Genomic DNA, 17,189 nt, shown 5'->3' with positions numbered 1-17,189 from the left:
CAATGCTGCTTCCTTTTACAGCTTCCGGTTTGTAACCTGGGTAGAAAGGGATGGAGATGATATTTTACGTAATGCTCAACCGAAAATTGTGTCTCTTATGTTTTGTTCTTTAAACAGATGCTGGCTTGCCCATACTCAATTCCTCGATACCAATCAGCAGCCACCTCCGTCCCAACAATCACATCCACCAATTCAGGGAAATACTTCCCCCTCTCCCCCGACGCCCAAAAATCAAAACTCCCATCCAACCCAACCCCATCAATATAATGCAGCATATACGCGAAATGATCCTTCGGCCCAATCGGTCTCGTGTCATTCTCCGGTCTGCAAAGTCCTCTGATCTGAATATCAAGACCAGAGATACTCTCTCCAAACGCAATTGTCCGTTTCATTTCCATCACTGCGCGGGAGAATCTGAGGGTGTATTCTTGTCTGGGGGTTTTCTTCTTGATTGGTTTGTGGCGGCGCTCTTTGATGTATACTGCGAGGCAGAGAATTGTGTAGATGATGATGTATACGGCGATGCAGATTCCAAGGGAGATGAAGAATGATTTGGTGGTGAGGATGGGAGATGAACATTTTTCTACATGTGTTGAGGACTCTATTGCGGTTGTATTTTGAGCATCCATAATTGTGACCAGTGTGGGGGAATCTTCTTGGATTTGCGTGTGATGAGGAGAGTTTTGAATGAGGAGAGTTTTGAATGAGGAGAGTTTTGTGGATAAAGGAGGATGGGTGACTGCTGGTGTGAAGCTTCAGCGATGCGCGTGACAGGAGGAAACGAGAAGATTTTACTACAAGTCTATCTTGCTGATTTGATCTCAAGACGAGATCAGTGTGGGCCAGAGGACGAGCTAGTTAGTTTAGGTCGATTTGCCTTAAAGGCTCGCTCCAGATGTTCCTCCGCGGATTTGATAGTGCCCGTCGCTCTACGCCATACAACTGTTGCGAAGCTTTGGGAAAAGGAAAGCTTATGGTAAACGAGTTAAGGTCTTTACTAGCCATCAGTCCAATGTATGCAACTAAGTGAAAATGCTTATGCACATACTGGGTCATTGGCATGTTGTGAGAAATGAGTTTAAGCGAGGTTCCGTTGGCCACTAAATCAAGGAATCCACACTAAGGATGCTTCATGGGAAAATTCATCAATGGAGGTACACAGTACACATGACCCGATATCTGTATATCTGGTGTGAGCAGGACTAGGAATGTCTCTGTGGAAGTTTAAGTTATCTTTTCGACCCTGCTCCATAAAGCCGCATCATTGATCTCAATCTCGAACTCGCCAACTTTCAGCTCTCGTCTTCGATTCCAGCCCCAAGAATCTCATCTGACTTCTCATGCGCACTCCCATCGTAGTACTTGTTCAGAACAGCCTGGAAATCAAAAACCTTCTTCTCCGGATCGGTACGAAGAAAGAGCGTCATACTCGCGTGCATCTTGGTGACATCGACAACTGATCCCATGAGCTTGAGAATGCTCGCGGTGGATGAATTTAATACCGCTTGAGTGATCTCGATAAGACGTGAATTTAGTACAGGATGTTGGAGGTATGCTTGCGCTTCTTCGAGGCTGGAAATTGCATATTTGTTGCCCTTGGCTGATGTTGATATGCCGATGAGTGATGGGAAGATATACCAGATCCAGTGGGTTGTCTTTCTGCCTCGGCGGATCTCTGATAGTGCCCGAGGATATTGTCTTTCTTGAGCTGTGATGAAGCGAGTGAGATCAAATTTGTCGACGTGCTCCATGGTTTGGAAGTATGAGAGTTTCAATCTGATGGTCTACGCGAACGTTAGTGCTGTGACCATGACTGAAGGTTTTAACAAGGTGCACCTACAATAACGAACGATTTGCGGAGCTGGAAACAAAGGAAGTCCAGGAGCTACCCCCGTTGTTGCCCGCGTTTTATATTTTTTCCGAAAACCCCAGAATGAAAGATTCGCATCAACAAATATCTGCAGTACACGTTAGCCGCGTCCTTTCAGTTCCATGTGGCTCAGGGCTTGCTACTTGCAGTCATGTATATGGATCGATGACCATACCCCTGTTTCGCCAGCCCTTCCTCGTAACTTATGATACTTTTGCGATACCGCTGGCACTTACATATCGATGTTACCAGAGAATCTAAAGATTGGATATGTCCGTGAAGGAAGGAAGACAGAATCGCGAGAGAACAGACAAGTTGAAAGGATCACCCCGAAAACGCTAGGCCCAATGAGGTTACAGGCCCCTTGAAAGCTCACCATGTCGCAACTTTATCTCAACAACATCACCACCAATTCATGGAGCATCATGGTTGTGATGCCAGTGGCGCCACAATGAGCAATAATGCTGCGCGAGTCTCGCCAACTTTCACTTCAACGGGTCAGGAGCAGAACACACCTCAGCAATCGTCCCAGCATACGAGAGCGAGGACATGGTAAACTTCGTTTTCAACATTCATCGCAGGCAGGTTCATTGATTTCTTGGATAGATCATGCTTTGGAGACATAATTTACAAGCATCTTCTCCTTTCTTGTCCCCAAGAACATATTCCCACCCATGCCATACCAACCGACATTCGGGGGCTCCTCAATGCCAGCGATCTCCTAGTGCCAGTAGGTTACGCAAACCCCTTTTACCGTCTTCCAACCTTCCTCAAGTGCCTCCACAATATCCTCAGGAAGGGGTCCCTTCTCCAAATTCGTCAAGTTCTCCTCGAGCTGCGCAGCGCTACTAGCACCAATAATGATGGTGTCGCCATACTTTCTGTCGAGAAGGGAGTGATGTGAGATCCATCTCAGGGCACATTCAGCTTCTGGAAGATCGTGCTTCTTCGCAACCTGTGTAAGGGTCAGCCTTCATTCCCCAACAGAAATAGTGATTCTTGGAGTGTGAGACTCAACACGACTTACCGATCTCAAAATATCCAAAGCATCAAAGTACTCCTTGTTGAAGTACCTCAACCTATAATTCTTCGCCTGTTTTCTCTTCGGGTCAAACCTCGAGCCCTCCTCAATCCCTGTGTCCTCATCCAACATATTTCGCGTATATCTCGACGTCAGATATCCTCCCGCCAGCGGATTGAAAGCGTACAGCGCAATACCGTAATACCTCAGACACGGGATCAATTCCGGCTCAATGGCGCGGTGGAATGCATTGTACAGGCCCTGATAGACGGCAGGCTTGACCCATCCATTTCGCTCACACAACTCACACATCTGAGCGACTTCCCACGATGCGTAGTTACTGATGCCGTAACGGTTGAAATAGCCTTCATTGTACAGGTTATTGATCTCACGGAGCGTGGTCTCAAACGGCGTGCTTCTCTCAGGAGCGTGGAGGTACCACATATCAATCTTATCAGTCTTCAATGCCTCAAGGGATTTCTTCAGCGCGATACGTAAGTGTTCCGGTCCATGCGTGACTTTAACGTCTGGTGCGAGGTCGAGACGGGAAGCTTTGAGGTTGGGCGAGAATTTGGTTTCCAAGACGAGGCCGCGCTCTTGCCATTTCAGTTGGCCGAGATATTGCTCGGAGCTGCCTTCGCCGTAGATGAGTGCTGTGTCGATTTCTGAGTGGCCATGTTTTTGGAAGACCTCTAGAACGCCTGCACATTCCTCGAGTGTGTGGATGCGGGTCGCTTCGACGCCTCGAATCGACGCCTCGAATTTTGTTAGTCGGGAGACTCAGGGAAAAGGTGAGGGGGCCAGGTACCTTTGGTGCCGAAAGTCATTGCACCGAAGACGATGGGAACGGTAGTTTTTGGAGACTCTGCCATTTTTAATATGGAGATGTTTGTCTGTGAGCAGGGATGGTTTTCTTGTTGTGGTGTTGAGTTGATATTGATGTAAGATCTCAGAATCGAGAAGAAGTTAGTCCAAGTACTTATTCCATTTTAGCAAAGGTGATGCGAGACTAGGAAGCAGAGGAGTTTAACTGCTAGGTGAATAGAATTTCAATAAGCCTTCCAGATCGTAAATGAATAGATGTCCCGAGCTAGTGGGGTACGGCGTTATCGCCAGGTTTATGTCCGAGCTGACGGCAGAGGCATACGCATCATTGGATAATCAAAGTACATAAACTGGATCAGAAAGCTTGTTTCAATCGGTACAGAGTATGAGTCAGATGGGGGCGTTCTCGAATCTGAATCCGGCTCACCTCTGGCCGAGAAGTGTTTGTTTGGATTACTGATAGGCGTAGCGAGCATTTTCTTGGCAATTTACTGGCGCTGCAACCGTACCAACTCGACCTGAAGAGATCGTGAGTTGACTAAAGAATATGGTCCAAACTCAGCCAGCGGTTTCATACTCAGTTCAGTACCCGTGTTGGCTTTTGTGCCGAAAGGGCTATACGAATTGCGACTAAGGGGATAGATATACACGTCTAAATCCTTACTGGTAAGCTGACTTGATCTCCTTGCTTATTGCTACCTAATCCCAAAACGCAGTAACTTGGAGAATTAAGTTATTCATCTTAAAGGCCAGATGTTGTGAGAAAGTCAAGGATCGAGCTAAGGTACAGGAGGAGAGGATACACTGCTTACCAGAACATCGACACTTCTAATCGCCTTCAACATCCACTAGAAGCCAGAAGACACTTAATAGTTCAAGGATGTAGTAGATTTCTCAGAAGGGATTGAGATGTCGACCCTGCAGAAATCACGTTAAATGATATTTCGGTCTGTTGTGTCAAAACCTCCATGTCGATGGGCAGTCACGAAGACACGCATTCAGGAATGGATATGTTGACAAGAACTGTGATGATACATTGGTGTCTACTTCTCTGCTTATGATATTTATCTTTTGGTGAAAGTCCCTGGATTTTCAGCTTCATCCCAACCCCATGTGAGTGATACGACAGGACTGCGTCTGGAATTTGAAGTCGTTGGTAGTGCCGAGACTTCATCGATTTTGCGCTCCTCAAATCTACCACCACGGCTGCCATTCTCGATAGCGTCTCTGTCATCAATATCCGCCAGATCACTAGTGGCAACAGTGTCAGCATCAGCCGGAGTATCATGCCGAGATTGGCTGTCTCCCTCGCAATCCCTCTTGAACTTCAATAATCCTGTGTCTACAAAGTCCCAGTTGAACATACTTTCTCCAAGCCACTTATCCCTGGTCTGCGGGAAGAAGCTCAACACATCATCGCGATACCATTCCAGGCTCTGGGCTGATTCCAGCACGCCATTGAACACCAATTGCAACTCGACTTTCTCAGGTTGTTGTCTTGTGTCCTTGGACATATCTCGTTCACCAAGAAGCCCGCCGTGAGGAACAGGTTCTGCAGCACTTGTTCTGGCTGTACAGACGACTGATATCTCGAGAGTAGTTCCAAGCCCTTCGTATACACCCACATAATCGAGAAGACAAACTTCCCCTGGAAACTCAGACTGTCTTCCGTCTTCCCACTCACGTATCATTCGCTCGTACATGGAGCGACGAGCTTGTGCCTCGAGCTCAGCAAGTTTGAGGAAGTCGACTTTTTGATCGTTCGGAGCCAAGAGACTCTGTGCTAGTATTTTGGCAGTCCAATCTGCAGCATCACCATCCGACGCAGCATTCGCACAGGCAACGATCACAGTCTGGGTGCTTGGAAAGGTGTAAATAACAGCCGTCGAGCCATTCATAGTGCCGTTTGTTTGGAGTACCGGGGTAGCTTTCTCTTGGAAGTCCAGAACAGGACGATTCCCTGAGCAACAATTGAAGCTCAATATACCCAGCCAATCTGTCGGAAAATGTGTTCGAGCCCAGCCCATGTGATAATGCCATTGTCGTCGCCCTTCTTTCCACGAGTGGCGGTCTTCGATAAGTGTGGTGATTGTCGAAAGAGCAGGGGGTGGTTGAGGAGAAATTATCGCTGCGCCCCAGCTGACAAGGTCACTAACGCTGCTTCGCATTCCCATTGGCGCTAGAAAAGTTGTTCGATGCTCGTCGGTGGTATTGTCACACATCAGTCTGCAATGAGTCCCATCTTGGAGCCTTGCGTAGGGGAAGGCGACATTCTGATCCGGGTTCCTCGAATTTCCATGGCCTGGATGTTGACCTTGATGTTGACCTTGAGCTTGACCTGGACTTTGATCTTGATTTTCACTCCGAATGGAGGCAACATCTACTGCTTCTCTGCCATAGTAGCCTCCTTCTTTTTGCAAACTTACTCCAGGCATGTCACAAGCATCAGCTTTGTTCAGTGCTGTCCGATGAAGACCAAGGGGAGTCAACAACTGCTCTTGCACAAGGTCCGCATAACGACAGCCATAAACATTCTGTAGCACTAGCCCGACAAGACCATAGCCCAGATTGCTATATGTCCAGCGCCCAAAACGATCACCCTTCTTGTTTGACGTTGGAATCTGATTGGTAAAGGTGACAAAGTCTGCCTCGCCTTGTAGGGCGCTATCGCGAGGTCCATTGATGAGGATCTGCGGATTGCCTAAGCCGCTCGTATGGCTGAGAACCTGCCTGATAGTTGCATCACGAACTCGAGGATCGCTGCCGCTCTTCGGGTTGAAGGTAGGTAGGTACTTCGAAAGGGGCGCGTCAAGATTGATTCTGCCGTCGCGAACAGCAAGGCCGACAGCCGCTGAGAGGAAGGTTTTGGAGATGGAACCGATGAGAAACTTTGTATCTTTGTTTGGGCTGAGTCGGCTCTCAACATCGCGATACCCGCACGCATCGGTGGATAGCAGAACACCATGGTGGATAATGCCGTAAGCGATGCCTGGTGCGCCACAGATCGAGAGAAGCTGAGTGATTTGAGTATGAGCCTCGGTCAAGCGTTGTGTAAGGACTGAGGGGTTGGAGGTCGTCGCGTTCTTTGGAAAGCTCTTGGGAGAAGCCATCTTGGTATGTTAGTACAGTACCATAGAGGAGTTTGTTGACTTGGGATGTTATGAAAACGGTGAGTTGCTAGGTAGATTCGTGGACAAGTTTTGGGAACGCGACTCAGCCGAGAAACCCGCACAGAGTGATTTGGGAAGCGGAGAGAGTTGGGATACTGACCTGAGATAAAGGAAAGAAACTCGAGTGAGTGGGTGAGAGATGAATCGTGTTCTGTCACGGGATAATCAAGCGAGAAATTCACGGAGACTGGAGTGATCTGATAACACCCGGCTTTGTTGACTGAGATGAAGCAGAGGCGGCGCGGAGGTGAGTGAATCTGCACATGGGCGAACATGTCGATCATAAATGATCAGTGCATTGTTTAGTCAACGAGATACTCATGAAGAAGGGCTTGTAGTATGAGTTGCTTCAAGTTTCATTCGTTGAGAGTAAATCTCACATATACGACTGAAGTTGACATGTAAAACCCCGCAGCGATCGAGCGATAGTATATATGAAGGAGCTGGCTTGCCCGCTGGATATGATACTTGGTATGATGGCTGAGAAAGGTAAGTGAGCACGTCATTGGGGAAACTCAGATGTAGAGAGACATCGTGTACAATAATTTTACAATGTGTTGAATGCGGATATTGAAGTTCCAGCAGCAGAGTTCACTCCGATATTAACCTCAAGGACTGTCAGCACGAAGACTATATCAACACTCATATATGCACCAACATTCACCGGCAGGAATCCGACAATAATTTCGACCATGGCCGCAGTCATTCCAATATATCAGCAATTTCAATATCCACCTTCACTTTAAGCCCAACTCTATCTCCCACGTAAGTCCAGAAAATCAAGGCATTCTCAACAACTCCTCAAATATCTGCCTCAAATATCGAGTCTACCTTGATCGAAGGCTCCATTCTTCTCAAATCCGTACCCATATACTCATACTTATTCACTTTCGCTTTTCCTGATCCTGACAACCTCATTCTGGCGTCTGACGCTTCTTCGTTGAGTCTCTCAGCAGCTTCGTTTTTAAACCTTTAGATGCAAGTAATTACCACTACAAGTATCTGAAGGCGCAACCACCAGCTTCTCCATCGAATCTTTAAAGTCATAGGCTTTGCCACGGCGATATCGCCATCTTCTGTGCTGCACTCTCCACAATCGTTCGACAGAAGTGGGAGTTCGGTGACTATACGAAGGATAAATTGATGGATCGAATAACGCCAATAAACACAACCGCCATGGATGAGTTGGACGACCCTGCTATGATCCTCTCCCAGGTAGCAGCTTGTTTTGGGAACGTGGGGGTGACATGGAGTCTCTTTGACGGCCCCCCTAAGACAATTTAGTAAGTCAAGGATTCAAACTCGTGTTTCCCCTCAGTCCTGGGAAGTTAAACAGCCGACTGACTGCTTGTTAGTGACTACAGAGGCACCGTCATTCACTACATACCTAGCGAGGCTGAGAATAAGCTGATGATACGTGAAAAGTATGTACTACTGCAACTTCCTGATCCTGCACGGCACCACATAAACTTACCTTCTCCCCCCATACCTCTTCAACAGAATGTCCACTGACTTACGATAATAAAGTTTCGAGGCAGCCTGCCGACAGCTACTCAGCCAAGGCATTATAACCCCGACACCAGATGGGGGACACTGTGTACATGCTTCTTTCCATAAAGATATCCTCACCCGAATGACTCTATCCGTCCTCGAATCTCGATATGCTTGGGCAACAAGCTTGATTTACAACAAGACGCCACAACAGAAGGATGGACACTCGATTATCCTGCAGTGGCCCAACGCGCAGCAGTGGTTGCCCTCCATGACTTCCCTTCTCGACCAGGCTGCAGAGGAATTTCAGACAATGAACAGCAAGACGCTCTTCCTGTTAGCCGAATGTGGGAGGAATTGGTCCGTTATGCTATCGGAACAAGGAAATTACGTGGACGCCGAAGTGATACAGCGCCAGGCTTTCATGATAAACAATCGCCTGGTCTTCGATGCTCGACTCAGGTATGAGCAGCAAGATCGGTCTGTGTATCCGAAAACCACGGTCATCGATTATTCCACGCTGCTCCTCTTGCATGCTGATCTATACAGTATCTTGGGAACCATTTCCATCGAGCAGAATCTCGGACTGTTGGCCATCTCAAGGATGGAAAAGGTACGGAAGCTTAGAACAGAAGCCTTGGAGATTCAAACACACGGCAACCTCAAGTACATCGAACTGCAGAAAGAGCATATCAACATGGCCGTACACAACGTGGCTGCCTCTTATATCATTGCGGACAAGCCAAGACAAGCATTGAGTTTACTGAATGACTTGCAACAGAAATTCAAGGAACAGTTTAGGCCACGATGGCGCGGCAACCAAGCTCTCAGTCTCTTCCAGCTCAACAGACTTCAAGAGGCAAATGAGCTCATCGACATGGCTTTGGCCTCGAATGCTTCCCCATGGGAGATGGCTCGGTATATATTCTTTTAGTTTTCTCAGCCCTGAGAGTGTTCTTCTTTCTTGAAATGGCCGAACTGACCTGACCGTCTCGTAGGTTCCATTTCACGAAAGCCAACATCCTTCTACATTTACCTCTTCCTGACATCGAATTGGCTGAGGAAGCCCTGAACGACTGCCTGGCTCTGAGACTCCAGATTATACCGAACCACCCTCTCACCGGCCTCACATATCACAAGTTAGGGAAGCTCTACCAAGATCAGAAGAGACTTTCGGAAGCTAGGTAGGTTCGCTCCCAGATTTGGGGCTGACGCTTTAAAATCCTCCGTCACTTCGCTCGAGATTGCCTCATTTTTCTTGCTCCCTGAACAATGTCCACTAGAATCCCAAATTTAGTCCTATACACGAAACTGACAAAGCTCCTTCTTTAGTGTCGCCTTTTCAAAAGCCGTAAACCTCCTCCGTCCAGCATGCACAGAGTGTATGGCAAACACCGCAACACCTACAAGTACTCGCAATACATCTACACCCAGCTTCGAATCAACAATCACCACGTCAGCCTTGGCAATAGGAGAAAACATATCCAGAACGTCCCAGTTCAAGACATCCCTCCCAGTCACATTCCTAATCCGATCTCTATGGGCATATTCGCGAGCTTTGTACTTGCAGAATCGTGGCCAGGAAGCTGGTAAATATCAAGATGAGGCCTACGATTTAATCAACAGTAACGCCGTTCTTCGACCACAATAACATCCACAAGGACAGGAAAGTGCTCGAAGCAGTGCTAGCGCTCTAGGAGATGATGATATGCGGTTGTGTGGGATAGGTTTGAAGGCTTGCGACGCTTCGTTTAAAAGTGGCGCTTGGGATGGTTGGATTTCAGTATCTCATCGTTGATCTGAGAGTTCGTTTCGTGATCCTGCTGGTAGGAGTTCTTCCTAGTTCGGGAGACAGGCAGGCAGACTGGTGTTAGATAATTGAGGTTAGAGTGGACCACTCTCGAGATGGAGCGAAGCTGCTTCGAGGTTTCTTCTTAGTTCTGCGGCGATAGACAAAATACGTTGAACTCTTCACTTAGGGTATTCTTGAACTCTCGTTAAATTTTGTTGTGCATGTGTAACACTAGTGATATCACCAGGCTAGGGCGACAAGAAATGGATCTGTGCTGCAGGTAAGAAGTCCCCTTGAGATCGTGGCTATCGGTTGCTACAGCGGAATCGAGACATCTCGAATGAAATAAGAAGAACGTGGTGCAGTCCTCCCTCTGAAAGAATAATAAAGCTCCTAATTTGTCTCTTTGGTCGTGAGATAAAATACACCACAAGAGACCTGTCGTCGGCGAGCGACCAAACCAATCATCTTCGACGCCGTCTGGTCATCATGCCGCTCGAAAAGTTTACATTAAGCTACACAGGATATCAGGCTACTCAATATGACCCTTGAAACCTAGAAAAACTTCTATAAACCTCTTTTAAGACGCATCAAATCAAAATATACTTTCTATCCGGTAATCGGTTGAACATTCAATATGACAACAACGTGAGGTCTACAGAATTTGACCCTGAATCAACGGGAGCCAAGGGGAAACGACGCAACAATGGCACAATACTCAGTCCTCCAACCCCTCGATAACCTCCACAACCTTCTCCGGCATACTCAAAAAAGGACTATGCCCACTCCCGCAACTAACCTCCTTCATCTTCACTCCAGCAGCTTCAACTATAGCTTTCTGCTTCTCCAACCGCAGACCCTGATCATTCTCACAGAAGAGGTACGTGCAAGGCACATAATCATATCCCGGGTTCGTCAATGGCGAGAAATTTGTGACGGCTGGATGAGGCCTCAGCTCAGCGACCCATCGCTTTTGCTCTTCAGGTGAGAGGTCGTTGTAGAAACGCATTTCGGGGTCCATCATTGTGGTTGATCCGTCGTCCTGGAGTTTTGTATTAGTAGGAAAATAGAAGCGGGGGAGTATGTGGGAAGGGTGACTTACCGCGACTGGGATGAAAGGTTGGAGAGATCCTCCGAGGGCATTGGCAAGTGTACCGCCTACTTCCAGGACAAACGCTGCCATATATAGCAAATGTGTTACACCTCCCTTCAGACCTTTCTTGGCCCGTGCTTTCGAGCTGAGGTCCTCGGTCAGAGCTTGGGTGCCGACAATTCCACCGTACGAGTGCGCGACCACGATCACATCCTTCTCTTCTTCCTCGATTAGGTGTTTGAGGATGGATTGAATGAATTTGGAATCATCATATAGATCCTTCATCGGTGGCTTTGAGTTGAAAGTGGGCAGTGTGGGACAGACTGTTTGGTAGCCTGCTTTGGTGAGGAGTTCGATGAGAGGACCGAAGTGAACGGCTGAGTGCCATGCTCCGTGTACGATTAAGATCGTTGGTTTAGAGGAGTTAGAAGACATAGCTGTGCAACTAAAATGCAGAATGTTAATGTGAATGTGAAATGAGATTGGAAATTGAATTGGAATCTACTTTGAAGTGGAATGAACAAAGAGTAATCTGGTGAGCGAGTACTTCCTCCCATCCGCTGAAATGAAGGGCTGCGAAGACTTTTGTGGTCAAGACGGTGACCACTTCTTCTTTGGAATCTGGTGAGATTTTAGACCATATTCTCCTTCATGGGCAATATTGTCTTCAAGAAATAGGTATTGGCTCCATGTACGAGTTGGCACTAAATTTCGTAGTCGCTTAACTCCCGAGACCGCCGTGCTGATTGGCGAGCAAGTGTTTGGGTCTAAGCAACTACCTATCAATCGAGTTCTAGCCCCCAACTCACCCGAACGTTTTTCAGCAGGCTTAAATGTGACCACCCTCTTATCTAAGTTCCGGATGACGTTAAATCCATATTCTCTATCTCCAATATGCTCGGAACTCAAACCCGCCAGTTGAAGTTCGAATCGAGTTGTGGTTTCATCAAGCCCAGTAATCACTATGGGCAATTTGCATTCAAATGTCTGAAAATTAGTTTATCTGTGAAAGTAAAAGAAATCGTCCATGCATCTAATACTATTCTTGAGCCCAAATCAAACCCCAGGCCATTTCCTCTAGCCCTTGATCTCATCCTCGTCCCATCCCAAATACCAGTATTCAAAATCGAAGCCCAACGCAGTCCAGTCTTTCCATCCCAGAAATCACGTACCCGTTCCAAGATAGACCTTTGCTCCAAATGTAAGTCTACACATATACCGCTAGAGCTGAAGCCACGCTTGCAAATACAAGCCCAAGACTAAACGACATCAATGATACGTAGCTCTTTTCCGCTTTCGTCGGTGGTAATCCTAGAGAAAACGCCCTCGTTGAAATTGCAACCTTCAGGCAAGAACAGCGGAGTCATGTTTCCAAACTTGTCAGGGGGAGGAGTAACGCGGAACCATCCAATCCTCCGATATTGGCCTGTGGCAATGCCCGTGGGAGCAAAAATTAACCCTTGAAACTGGTTACTAACCACCCCCACTGGCGCAAGATAAAGTAGTGTTCCTATGCAAACCGTCATTCCGTCTTCGATTGTGTCCGGACATATTACACATTCGATCTCTCTGTCGCCCATGCTTACAATCCAGAAATTATGACTTTTGAGTCCTTTTCTGAGGATCTCAACACGTAGTAGATTCTCACAATGGAGAGACAATATACCGCTCAAGACAGCTCCGTAAGCGTTTCCTTCCGTAATGCAACCAACAAGAACATCATGTACTTTAATATGAGTAGGATCTCTCTTTCGGTCTATGTATCTCCATTCGATCGGGCCATCAATAGAAGCCCACGACCAAGTCGGTGCTGTGTAACGATCTGGTCTTTCTTTACACAAACCCACTCCATACCAGCAGAGTTGGTTCTCGATACGATTTGTCCATAGTCCAGCTACGTACCGACCAGAAACGTGGCATTGGATAGCTTGTGCAAGACCGGAGATAGCCACGAGCTTGTCAGTGATCTTCGTTAACCGACATTCCGAATAGTCCTGAACAATCCCCTTCCACAAGTCGACGGAGTCAGATGTTACACCATTGAGGCTTATCCGAGTTACTCGGCCTCTTTTGTGATAGCTGTGAGGTATTGACTCGCAAGCGTGAAGGTGTCTGCATTCCCAGAACAGTTGGGACTGTGCGAAATGCAGGGTACGCCGGGCCAGAATCCGTTCTTGAATCGCCCACCCTCTTGTCATCAATGGCATAGTATCAAGAAGCCCTTCATCAAATCGCAAAGGAAGAGATGTGTACTGTACTTCTCTTTTCCCTGAAACAATAGTAATCTTGTCAAGCCAATTAGAGTTTCGAGGGAAAAAGCATCCAATGGTCCCATCAACTGCACCAGCAGCTGAGATATTGATTCCTGAATTACCATAAACCATTTTCATTGAAGCTGACTCTCGTTTCCAATCCTCTTCGTCATCTTGAATGATGCATAGTGAGTCGATCCAGATGTAATAATAGCCGAGATACAGAGCGATTTGCATGGCATCTTTGATTGTTTGAGAGATAGCTGCATCAGGTATTTCTTTGTGGTAAGACAGTAACATGTCTCTTGTTAACATAGGATGGTGATTGAGACCCCAACAATGGCCCAGTGTTGCATACTTCGAGATGGACTCTTCGTCCTTGAACGTGCGTAATAATGGCCTAGTCGCTGTCAAGTCTACAATTCTTGTTGGCTTGAATGTAGAATGAATCGATCTGTTGCATTTTTGGTGTGTGGTCTCACAATTGTCGTGCCAAAACTTGGAAATAGCCAAACCATCGCGCGTGGATTGCGTGAGATTCATTGAGACACCAGCTTCTGTTTGTGGCTCTGCGATCATGTGAGTTACCCAGGTGGAGCATAAAGATCTTGACTTGAGTCTGTAGGTAGCATAGCACTACTGAAACTCACCTCTATACGGAAAATATATTTGCACTCTTTCATGATAGTAACGGGCCGGAGGTTCTGAATTTATCTCCGAATCCATGTCGAGCGGTGTGTGGACATCAATGCGGAAAGATGTGCCCCTTCTACCCTTTCTTGCCTCATATATACTTACAAGAGCTTTGCCTGGTAAGGGTGTCAATGCAGAAGAAGCTGGAATGCGTAAACTTGAAAACAACCATGAGCCCCAACAACCACCTTTCTTTGAGAATGTGTAGCGCACTTTGTTGAGAGGTCTGTGTGCCGAAAGCTGAACACATATCTTGCATCCGGCTTCTGCAGCTTCTTGGAGCTCTTTTTCTGTACTGTGATGCTCAAAGGTAACATGCTTTACTATCGTGGAAGTCGGCCAATTATCGCATATCTTCCGGCAGTACGAACACAGAGCTGGATTTCGCTTGAGACTTTCCAGCATCGCTGCTTCGTCATGAGATGCCGTTCCTAGTTCATCACTGTCAACCTTGGGTCTGCTTGAGACCCGCTCAACTTCTGGACTGCTCTCCACATGCACACTACCATGGCTGATCTCGGATTGCGGCTGACTAAAGACTTCAGAAGGACTGCAGAGAGATGATGATGTCTGCGGTAAGGGCGAGGGCCATTTATCATGAGCTCCAGACGTTGCTGCGGTGAATTGCGTCTCAGCCTTGCCTGGTGTGTCCATCTTGACTGACGCTTGAGCAGTGCCGAGTGTGGGTTGCAGAGAGAATAAGTGTTGTGTGAACTCTTGGAGAGGAATATCTCCGATACATTGATTGTGAAGCTTGATTTTGATGGACAGATGAAGAGGAGAAGATGGATGTTGGTTTGTGAGGGGAATTCGGTGGTTAAATGCAATCGTCGGATGCCAAGAGAAAATGCAAGCACGACAGAGCATGTCGTGTAACCAACAGGAAGGAGCACATGATAGGGCAAGGCTACATAAGGTAGAAGCCTGAAATCGAACATCAGACTGGGAGTCAACAAATTCTCATGAGTTCTGGCTCTGGATTCAAGGTCTGGCGAGTATAGTGCCAATGCGAAGGATACCTTATCCAGCTGTCTCCGGCGCGTGCAAACAAATGCCCCTCATCTCATCATACGAGGTGCTCAGAAACCACGAATAAAACATCTCAATACCATAACTCTCACGACACCCCACGAACGAAAGTATAAGCAGAGATTCAAGTATGAACTTCTAAAAGATTCTCAAAATTTCAACTGCTCAGCAGAAGAGCATGTACATATGTACAAGTATAAACAAAAAAAGCTGTGGATATATACAACGAAGATGAAGCTTCTTTCTTTTCCCGTGTCTCTCTTCTCCTTTCTCTTCTCTCATGGACATCCTCTCATCATGCGTCCAAGGCTCCTCTTCTCATAACAAGCAATAAGCAATATTCTTGAAAGCTTACTCGCAATCCTCGTACTCCTCATCAACGGGAGTTGTAACTGGTGCTGCAGTCTCAACTGGTGAAGCAACAGGTGTCTCAACTGGAGAAGCAATAGGAGTCTCAACCGCAACCGGCGCAGACGTAGCAGCTGGTGCACTAGAACTCGCAACAGGGACAACAGCCGTACTCGACGCACTCGGCGCCGCAACAACCAAGCTCGAGCTCGCACCTGGAGCAGGAGCCGGAGCAGGCGACGAAGCACCACCACTAACATAGACCTCCGGGCCCGGAATCTGGTAGACATCAACACCATTGTAGATGTTGATCAGGATTCCAGGGTCGGTAGCAGAGTATGCGCCGGGGAAGGAGACGCCGGTGGGGGTAGCAGAGCCGGTGCCTTCGACGTGCACTTGGTAGCAGGACATGTAGAATTGGGCGCCTCCGGCGGAGCCGGCGGCGTGGAGGGCGATCTCTTCGGCGCGGATGAGGTAGTCGCCTGTGGCGAGGTCGGAGGGGACGGTGAATGTGCGTTTGCCGCAGTTGGCGTTGAGGAGGTCCTGTTTATGACATGTTAGTGTTATGGCTTTGGTGAAAGTTTGAAGGGATTATGATGTTGGAAAAGAGGGAGAGGGTTTGGAGGGACGTACATCTGCCCACTTCTTGGTGGCGGAATCGTAACCGTCTTCAGCGACCTTGAACCATGTACCGGCTGAAGCATCGGCCTTTGTGGCGTCGTCGACCTTGGACATGTATACTATGACTGGGCCGTGATGAGCACCTCCAATGGCTTCCTCGGCACAGTCACGGCTGTTGTGTTGGTGCATCTCGACTGTGACTTCGCCACCAGCTATTCATTTCACATCATGTCAGCCACAAATCTCGCAGACAGCCTTTTGCGAAGATTGAGAAGGGAACTCACCATTGATTGCGCAAATCCCGGCAACAGCAGCAGTCCCAGCATTGCACACAATATCCTTACTCGTCACATCGCTAACAGGCGAGTTGCTGAGCGGCTCACGCACACAAGTTCTCGCCTGATCAACACCATCAACCCAGAGTTGTTGCCAAGTAGCGTGTCCGAGGACGGAAGAGGCCGAAGCCAGGAAAAGAAGGGATGAGGAGAAAGTCTTCATTTTGATTTGCTGGTTGTTGTATGTGAGGTATATCAACACGTTTTTCTTCGTTTGTTTGAGTGATTGGTTGCTTGGTGTAAATGTGGGGTGTAGGTAAAAGAATGGAAAGTTGATACTGGTCAACAGGTATTGTAACGAATGAACGAGCAAACAAGCAAGCAAGCAAGCGAATGAATGTGAGAGAGAATGAGAAGATATTGCATTGGCAGGACTCCCTCTCACCGCGGACACCACTTTCTTAAATACTCCCTTCTCTTCAACTAATCCATCCAACACTCCACCCGATTGCACCAACCCAGCCCATCACAGCCAAACTATTGAAACACATCAAATCTCCTGCCCCTCACTTCCAAATCCGAACACACCACTCTACAACCCGGCACCCGCCCGCATACCCGAACAGCTTGGCACCAGCAACAATAGATTAATTTATCCCCTCCCCTCGCCTCGCCTCGCCTCGCCTCCCAGCAACATATCTACAGTAGT

At 47.6% G+C, this 17,189-nt stretch overlaps 7 protein-coding genes across 7 annotated transcripts; 1 reads left to right on the top strand and 6 right to left on the bottom strand.

The window, feature by feature from the left end:
* Window positions 1-1,292: 1,292 nt before the first annotated feature.
* On the bottom strand, window positions 1,293-1,751 carry ONS95_009127 (uncharacterized protein; the record flags this gene model as incomplete). Its single annotated transcript, XM_058502697.1, has 1 exon — window positions 1,293-1,751. One exon carries the CDS (start codon window positions 1,749-1,751, stop codon window positions 1,293-1,295), a length of 459 nt encoding a protein of 152 aa, XP_058361626.1.
* Window positions 1,752-2,276: 525 nt separating this feature from the next.
* ONS95_009126 (uncharacterized protein) lies at window positions 2,277-4,756 on the bottom strand. The gene is made up of 3 exons (XM_058502696.1): window positions 3,700-4,756; window positions 2,898-3,634; window positions 2,277-2,825 (listed from the first exon to the last, which is right to left on the bottom strand). Exons 1-3 carry the CDS (start codon window positions 3,761-3,763, stop codon window positions 2,592-2,594), a joined length of 1,035 nt encoding a protein of 344 aa, XP_058361625.1. The 5' UTR covers window positions 3,764-4,756; the 3' UTR covers window positions 2,277-2,591.
* Window positions 4,747-6,978, bottom strand: ONS95_009125 (uncharacterized protein). Its single transcript, XM_058502695.1, has one exon. The coding sequence runs from the start codon at window positions 6,824-6,826 to the stop codon at window positions 4,781-4,783; it is 2,046 nt and encodes a 681-aa protein (XP_058361624.1). The 5' UTR covers window positions 6,827-6,978; the 3' UTR covers window positions 4,747-4,780.
* Window positions 6,979-8,062: 1,084 nt separating this feature from the next.
* Window positions 8,063-10,028, top strand: ONS95_009124 (uncharacterized protein; the record flags this gene model as incomplete). The annotated part of the gene is made up of 5 exons (XM_058502694.1): window positions 8,063-8,169; window positions 8,242-8,310; window positions 8,414-9,295; window positions 9,376-9,561; window positions 9,710-10,028. 5 exons carry the CDS (start codon window positions 8,063-8,065, stop codon window positions 10,026-10,028), a joined length of 1,563 nt encoding a protein of 520 aa, XP_058361623.1.
* A 579-nt stretch (window positions 10,029-10,607) lies between these two features.
* Window positions 10,608-11,875, bottom strand: ONS95_009123 (uncharacterized protein). The gene is made up of 2 exons (XM_058502693.1): window positions 11,272-11,875; window positions 10,608-11,211 (listed from the first exon to the last, which is right to left on the bottom strand). The coding sequence occupies exons 1-2, from the start codon at window positions 11,695-11,697 to the stop codon at window positions 10,888-10,890; spliced, it is 750 nt and encodes a 249-aa protein (XP_058361622.1). The 5' UTR covers window positions 11,698-11,875; the 3' UTR covers window positions 10,608-10,887.
* A 364-nt stretch (window positions 11,876-12,239) lies between these two features.
* Window positions 12,240-15,150, bottom strand: ONS95_009122 (uncharacterized protein). Its single transcript, XM_058502692.1, has one exon. The coding sequence runs from the start codon at window positions 14,091-14,093 to the stop codon at window positions 12,522-12,524; it is 1,572 nt and encodes a 523-aa protein (XP_058361621.1). The 5' UTR covers window positions 14,094-15,150; the 3' UTR covers window positions 12,240-12,521.
* An 8-nt stretch (window positions 15,151-15,158) lies between these two features.
* On the bottom strand, window positions 15,159-17,188 carry ONS95_009121 (uncharacterized protein). Its single transcript, XM_058502691.1, has 3 exons — window positions 16,490-17,188; window positions 16,218-16,417; window positions 15,159-16,127 (listed from the first exon to the last, which is right to left on the bottom strand). Exons 1-3 carry the CDS (start codon window positions 16,701-16,703, stop codon window positions 15,588-15,590), a joined length of 954 nt encoding a protein of 317 aa, XP_058361620.1. The 5' UTR covers window positions 16,704-17,188; the 3' UTR covers window positions 15,159-15,587.
* Between the last annotated feature and the right edge of the window lies 1 nt (window position 17,189).

This window comes from Cadophora gregata (assembly GCF_030347475.1).
Source record: "Cadophora gregata isolate MNR1 chromosome Unknown scaffold_3, whole genome shotgun sequence".
Classification (NCBI taxonomy): Eukaryota; Fungi; Ascomycota; class Leotiomycetes; order Helotiales; family Ploettnerulaceae; genus Cadophora; species Cadophora gregata.
Note: the sequence above shows the minus strand (reverse complement) of the source record. Positions and strands in the feature narration are given on the sequence as shown.